General features: G+C 38.9%; 1 protein-coding gene across 1 annotated transcript; it reads right to left on the bottom strand.

The window, feature by feature from the left end:
- Positions 1-3,391: 3,391 nt before the first annotated feature.
- LOC147021176 (uncharacterized) lies at positions 3,392-7,234 on the bottom strand. Its single transcript, XM_085891024.1, has one exon. The coding sequence runs from the start codon at positions 6,774-6,776 to the stop codon at positions 5,196-5,198; it is 1,581 nt and encodes a 526-aa protein (XP_085747150.1). The 5' UTR covers positions 6,777-7,234; the 3' UTR covers positions 3,392-5,195.
- Between the last annotated feature and the right edge of the window lie 1,133 nt (positions 7,235-8,367).

Genomic DNA, 8,367 nt, shown 5'->3' with positions numbered 1-8,367 from the left:
TGTGCCAAATCACTATGCGGATCATATGGATGATCCGGTGTGGCGACCCCTAAAAAGGGAGCAGCCGAAAGAAGAAGAAGAAGATATATGTATGTATATTTATATGTATATATATATGTATATATATATATATGTATGTATATATATATATATATATGTATGTATGTATGTATGTATGTGTGTATATATATATATATATATATATATATATATATATATATATATATATATATATGTATATATATATATATATATATATATATATATATATATATATATATATATATATATATATATATATATATATATATATATATATATATATATATATATATATATATATATATATATATATATATATATATATATATATATATGAACCTGGTATTGGCGCAGTGGTTATGGCAGCGGCTTGGGATCCAAAAGGTCCTGAGTTCAAGTCCCGTTGAGCCACTGAATTAATACACCAGGGGGTTAACTCAGCCTGTCATCCTTCCGAGGTCGGGGAAATGAGTACCAGAATACTGGGCCGGTGTATACCTCGGTTAAAAGAGGTGTACCATATCCCTGTGTCGTAAGAGGCGACCAGGGTTGTGTCAGGAAGGGCATCCGGCGTAAAACATGTGCCAAATTACTATGCGGATCATGCGGATGATCCGCTGTGGCGACCCCAAACGGCAGCAGCCGAAAGAAGAAGAAGAAGATGTATATATATGTATATATATATATGTATATATATATATATATATATATATATATATATATATATATATATATATATATATATAAATATATATCGGGTGTATAAAAAATAGTGTGGTAGAAATAAACTTTAGAAAGCAAAAAAATAACTTGCACCAAAATTTTTTACATTTTCACGCTCACGCTCAGGCTCACGCTGACGCTCACGCCGGGGATATCGCTCGAGCCCTCTGTTCTTCGAACAGGCGAGCTCATAAATCAAATTGGTGTCTACTCTCTCAAGAGAGTTTATGACGGGGCGGGGGGGTTGCCCTGCAACATATGCATTTCCTTTCTTCACCAAAACTTTCATTTCCTTTCACAGCCAATTTCGATGAAACTTGAAGACGACCTTTATCATCCGTCATGTTAAAGTTTGTTCATGACATTGAAAAAAAACAAAATAAACATTGGTGTCTACTTTCTTCTCCATGATATATTTTGTGGGACATCCATACCTGCTCGTCATTCCCTAGTTATCTTATCCAACCACTAATAGGTGAGCGCTGAGGGGTATTTGCCCAATGTTTAAAAAATATCATTGTGTGCAATGCCAAACTCACCCTTTACCTTTGTGATGTGGATAGCGTGAGATTTAGCAATATCTGATACGTATATGTAACATATGGAGTCCCACATTTCATATTATATTACAAGCAAGCACCATGCATCAAAATAAGACCAATGCTTACCTTTCTGTGATATTTAACCCCCCGGGGATCTTTGACAGGTCGAGGGTTAAACATGACCTTCACCGCCGCGCCTCAACACAGAGTGCCATTTCCTGTGTGTTTTGTATTTTACGGCGATGGCCCCGCTTCACACAGGGGCAACAAAGGTTTCATCGGCTTGAATTGGAGATGCGGATACGGGAGGACAGAATGTAGTCATTGCTGCTGTGTTTGCTTATTGATGTCACAGAGTTCCTGCCGCTCTGGTGTTTTGTTAATCTTTGTTTTTTGTCTTCTTTGTGTACTTCTATCTTCCTGTCCTTCTGCCTTTCAAGAAAAAAGCACAACATTATCAGTGGGTGAGGCAACACTAGAGGGACTGCGGGGCCAACACAAACTGTTGATGTGGGATGTCAACGTTTTTTTTTTTTTTAATATGTATCTACGTGGACGTGACGAGTGGATAATGAAAGCAGATCACACAAAAATGTTAAAATTAAAAACAGATTCAAGACGTTACCGTATGTGCAGAAATTAAATTAAGCCATGGACACTAGCACCTCCAGGTGTTTATAAGCGATTTGAAGGTATCAATAATGAAGATGAGGCATTCGATGATAAGATTGATGAAAGTGAAAAAATATTTCTCACCACAATATCGTTAAGAAATTGTTGTGGCCTATTCCAAGTCAAGGCTCTGTTGAGCAGGCCAAAAAAAAATAATACTCCAAAAAAAAACATGAACAGCGAGGGACAGCAAAGTGACGAAGGATGAGCCTTAATAAAGCATAATTAAACTCGAATGGGCACTCGGTGGAGCGCATACCTTCGGCGCCGCAACTTTTTTTCCGGGCACATTTGAAAAACGTCATTTTAAAACGTCCATGACGTCACAACCGTCAGTCCGATTGACGTCAAATTTGGTGTGTAACCTCCTTGAAGGCAGTCCAACAAAATGGAATGATAAACACTGAAAAATTAAAAAGTTGAAAAATGACGTCATCGTTTGACGTAATTTTGACGCACTTCCGGGGACGTCAAGTCCAATCTGGGACTACCATTCTGAAAGCTCGTAGTTCACTGAACGTTTTAACGTTGGTTTCATGTCAATAGCTCTATTAGATCTGAAGCTATGCCGACAAGAATATTTTGACCTTGAGTGTGACCTTGACTTTGACTACAGAGTTAATTGGCGAAACCTGTACATCAATAAACAGATATTTTGGTCCTGATCCAAATGCCTGGATTTGGGAGACTTTGCTTTATAAATTATATAGATATTTGAATGTAAAATATCAGGACATTTTAGCCACAATTGAAAAACGTCATGTTCAAAGGTCAATGACGTCATAACGGTCAGTCCGATCGAAGTCAAATTTGGTGTGTGATGTCCTTTAAGGTAAGTCCTACAAAACGGTATGATCAAAACTGACGAGATCGAAAATTGAAAATTTACGTCATCTTGTGACGTCATTTAGATGCACTTCCGATGACGTTACGTCAAATCCGACACTACATATCCGAAAGGTATCTCGTCATGGAACAATATGGCAGTGGTTACATGTCGATAGCTGTATTATGAAGGAAGTTATGCTCAAAAGAGTGTTTTTGACCTTTTCAAGACCTTGACCTTGAGCTTTGACCCGATCGCTCCCAAAATCTAATCAAATCGTCCTTGGATACTCACGAATCATCGCACCAAATTTCATGCAATTCGGTTTAATACTTTCTGAGTTATACGAATAACAAACAAACACACATATTCACAAATAAATAAATACACAGCGACCAAAACATCACCTTTCGCAGAATGCGAAGGTAATAATGCCGTTAATTATCTTCAAAAGGGGGAGGGGGGTTTGAATGAAGCCAAGCAACCAATTTTCATTCACGCACTCCCTTGGAGTTCCCTCAACATCCTTGCAAAGTTTCAGGCTGCAAGGTTTCATGGTCTTGGAGTTATGGAGGGACACACACACACACACACACACACACACACACACACACACACACACACACACACACACACACACACACACACACACACACACACACACACACACACACACACACACACACATACACACACACACACACACACACACACACACACACACACACACACTAATAGATAGACAAGCAAGGAAATGACAAATTGAAAAACATGGACGTAAAAAGGGTGCAAGTGATTAAATAAGGTCGATGGAAGGTTTAAGTACCTGTAGTTCTGGAGACTCTTGTTTCTTTAAAAAAACATCTTGGATCGACCATCTGTAAGAGTCTCAAGTTTCATCTTACCTTGTTGGAGCTCTTAGACGATGGAGTGATGATGGATCCACTGCCAAACATGACACCTTCTTCTCCTGCGGCCATTACTACAACTCCTTCCTTTGCACAAATATCAACAAAAGGAAGTCAAAACAACTCGACAGCGACGTGGTGATAACCTCCATCATTATCATTCCTTCCAACACAATCCTCGAAACACTGTATCCTCTCAATTGTTTTCTGCATCTCAATTCAATTTTTCTTTTGTTTTGCCTTCAATTTCACATCTTTATTTTCTTCATCACAAACTCACACTGGATTTGTACTGAAGTTTTTCAAACAACAAATTTCAATGATCATCCAGGTGTGTATAATGACTTTTGTACAGATACATTAACACTCATGCGAGACTTCTACCAACGGGAAGATTTGCTTGGTGTTTGTAAGTTTTAGAATTCAGAAAAATATGGGTTTGTCCTCAACACTTCTGAGGCACAGACAAAATGGGACATGATGCAGGTGAAGAAGAGGTAGTTTAGACAAAGTTTTAAATTGTAATTTGTAATGTAAAGCAAGAATCTTGTCAACTTACGTTCCAATCGGAAGGATGGTTTCAGGTGAGGGGTGGAGGAGGGAACGAGCACCTCTTCTGAGGGACCTTTGGAAAAACAATAGAAATATGAAAGATTCGATAAATTGAAATCTCAATCAGTTTGATAACTTGTCAGAAAAGAAAACAAAAGGAAAGGCACGGATGGAACAGGTAACAAAGGACAAGGTGAATCAGGTGATGTCATCCAATCGAAGGGAGTTAAAGTTGTTTCTTCTGGATGGGGATGATCACGACAAGAAGTTACCTTCCCACAAAAATTATAATTACAATTATCTCCACAATTCAGGACACTCTTCTTCATGGAAGGAAGTATTAACAGCAATGTCTGTAAAAGACGAAGTCTCAAAACTTATTTTTCTTGATGTTTTGATCTTGTGGTTGGCTGTGTTTGCACCCATTGTGTGTTCAACCCACCTGCCCCAAAGTATTGAAGAGTGCTCACCTGTTGAAGATCCTGCATACAATATGGCTTCTGCTGTTGCTGCCATCATCAGGATGAGGCTTCTGTTCCCAAGCCAGCCAATGAACAATGTAAGATGGTGATAGATTGATTTTCACCAACACGATCCCACCATGGTTTTCCTCAACTTTGCTTCCTTCACTATGAAAGTTCAGGTTCCTGTCCTCATGAAATGCAAGATGTCTGAAAGGATTGAACTCCCTGTCCATGACTTACGATCAGAAGATGTTTCAGTGATTGCTCCAATATGATCTCAGGTACATTCACGTGTTTGAAAGAGACCCTGCGTCAAAGTGAATTTGTTTCAATGGAATATTCTCCTGAAATATTTTTTAATGTTTTTTTTTTTCCTGAAATGATTTTTTTGTGTTTTTTTTTCCCCTTAAATGTGTGTCATGTGAGGAGTCTGTTATAGGAGATGGGAGATGAGGAGGGAAGGTCGTTATTTATGGAGATGAGGCTTGCCCTTGGGATTCTTCAGGAGGACTACTTTATCTCCTTTGATGGTATATCTCCCGTTTGGGTCACTTTCCCTCTTTTTATCAAGATCACTCAGCAGCATCTCTTGTTTTCCTCTTTGGAGCTGAGTGTAATCCGGAGTGATAAAAATGTTTTTTGTCCAGAGAGAGGGATCAGTTAAATTGCGAACCTTCTTGTTATTGGTGAGAACAAGATTCCGATCCGACTCACAACTGAACACAACTTTCATTGGTCTGAATCTGTTCTCAATGTACCGTCCAACACGGAAAGTGGTTAGGGGCTCTATGTTCAGGTTCATGGCTTTAATTAATTTTGTCACAACCTCCTTGTCATGTTCCCCTTGTCCCTCCTTCACTCCACGGAACATGAGGTTATTTTTACGCCTTTCTATCTCAGCTGGTTCATCATTGACAAGCTTGGACTGAGACGAATGGTGAGGCTTACGTTCGGCCGGCAGATGATCAACATCAGGCTGTTTCACTTGTTGTTTCCTGCCTTCACAGAGAGGCTTCGGTTGGCGTTGAAGAACAACACTGTACTGTTGTCGCTGCTCCCGCCCTTCATCACTTTGAGGCTTTGGTTCAGGTGGGAGCAAATCAACATCCTGCTGTTTCAGTTGTTGCTTCTGGAGCCCATCATCAGTTATTAGAATCACTTCTTCCTCAACTCCTTCCTCAGTAAGTTTTCCTGCTTTTTGCAATTTGGTTTCTCTCTCCAAGACCTCTTGCTCCCTCAACTCCACATGACGTTTCTTCTCTCTTATCTGTTGTTCTCTTTCCATGAGAATCAACTCTCTTGTTTTCCAGGCAACTTCACATTGCTCTCTGTGTTCTTGTTCCTTTTTCTCTCTCAGACGAGACTCTCCCTCCGATTTATTCAGATTACATTGTCGATTATGAAGATCCTCTCCCTTTTGGTGGATATGGAGCTGCTGTTTCTTGAGCTCTTCATCTTTCCCATTAATGGAGGCATCAAACACCCCCTGTCGCTCCCGCTCCCATTCCTGATATTTCTGCAATTCTTTCTCCCGTTGATGAACATGTTGCTTCCAGTTTTTAACCTCCAACATTCTCTTTTCTATATCAAGCATTTTCTTCTTACGTTCTGTGTTTTTACGCTTTTCCCAGATCCAAACTTCAAATTTCTCATCCTCAAAATCCTTTTCCCAGTTTCCTCGTCTGGATTCCTCCTTCTCCCATGTCTTTAACTCTTCTTGTTTCTTCCTCTCCTGTTCATTTATTTTCTTCTGCTCTGCTTCCTTTTTCTCTCTCTGCTGTTCCTCCTCTCGTTTCCTCCGTTCATCTTCCTCCTTTAACCACAATTCTTTGTTCAATTTCCTTTGCGCGTCCATTTCCATTAACTCACGTTCTCTGTCCTGAACAAACTTCTCTCTTTGAATGAGATCTCCTTTTTTTTGGAGCAACATCTTTTCTTTTTCCTGAAGTTGTTCTTTCAGTGCTTGTAAAACTTTATTTTGATCCTCTTGATAATGTTCTTCCTCTTGTTCTTCATTTCCGACGTTCTGTTTCACTGTGAACACCATTTTTTCCTTCACATCATGATCCTCCGTTCCCTCCACTTTCTGCGTTTGAAAGAGTTTGTTTTCCTGAACATTATTTCCCAATGGTGGCTCATCTTTCAGTTGTTGTCTCTGTTTGTTTTTACATCCACATTTCACACTGCAAGAGAAAAACACATTCTCAGTTCAAGGTAAAATGAAGTATTCCATCACCTGTAAAGTGTTGAATATGTGGTTTTGTTAAACAATGGTTTTGTTCCACGAATGTTACAATGCTGCAGGATCCGGAATATCGAGCTTGCAGATGTAACTTAAGCAAGGTCCAAATGATCGGTGAGGAACGATGAATCACACTTGATTATTTAAATAATTTAATGTAATGTTGGAGGATGTTGTGAACTTTTGTGTTTTTTTTTATGAAGAAGGAAATCATGTGACTTTTTGAAAATTATATCTCACTTCACTGGAATTCGTGCACTCACTTCACTGGAATTCGTGCACTCACTTCACTGGAAACATTTTTTCATGACGTCATTTGGAGGCCATCTTGGATTAAAAATATCCTTCATCTCAGAAGAACGAACAACTATTCCTTGGAAATCAACACTTAATAGGGGAGTTTCACTTTATATTCACAAGTGTTCAATAATAAACCTTTTAATAAATTATCTGTGCTAATGCCTGGCTTGATTCCCGCAAACAAAATTCAACAGCTTGCCTAGTTTCGAAGATATTGGTATCGGCGATTTCCATTAGCGGCGATATTATGACCTCAACTTTTGTTCTCGGAAGAATTTCCAAAATCAGAGATGGTTACTGCCTGTGCGTGGCCTTTCTGCAGAAACCTGGCAAGTTTCACAAAGATCTGATGAAAATTCTGGGTTGTGAAAGAAAAAATAACAAAAAATAGGAATGACGTCATAAAAATTGATATGACATCATAGTGCTGTATCATATGTGCTGTAATTGATCTCAGCTCATGCCCTGTTCGATTCCAGCAAACAGAATTCAAAAAGCTTGCCTAGTTTGAGATAATTTTTTCGGCGATTTCCATTAGTGGAGATATTTTAATGTCATAATTTTTTTTTTTTCTCGGAGGAATTTTCAAAATCGGAGATGGTTACTGTCTGCGCAGGTATTGTGACATGTATACGTCAAGTTTCAGGAAGTTTCGATGAAAACTGTGGAATGAAACAAGTTTCACAAAGATCTGATGAAAACTCTGGGTTGTGAAACAAAAAATATCAAAAAATAGGAATGACGTCATAAAATTGATAATTCATAAAATTGAAGTGATGTCTCATATATGCGGTCATTAATCTCTGCTGAAACCCTGTTCGATTCCCGCAAACAGAATTCAAAAAGCTTGCCGAGTTTTGGAGATAATTTTTTGGGCGATATCCATTAGCGGAGATATTTTGACGCCATAACTTTTTTTTCTAGGAGGAAATTCAAAATCGGAGATTTTTACATGTATATGCCAAGTTCCAGGAAGTTTCGATGAAAACTGTCGGCTGTGAAACAAAAAAGTCCACAAGAACAACAACGTGAGTAAGACTTGGAGATCCTCCCCGAATTGCAGGCCATCGCACACGCATAATTCCATGACGCGGTG

The sequence above is a fragment of the Eptatretus burgeri genome, chromosome 8, assembly GCF_056783735.1.
Source record: "Eptatretus burgeri isolate ZD-2024b chromosome 8, Ebu_testis_v1, whole genome shotgun sequence".
NCBI classification, from domain to species: Eukaryota; Metazoa; Chordata; class Myxini; order Myxiniformes; family Myxinidae; genus Eptatretus; species Eptatretus burgeri.
The sequence above is the reverse complement of the archived record's forward strand: the minus strand, read 5'-3'. Positions and strand labels throughout refer to the sequence as shown.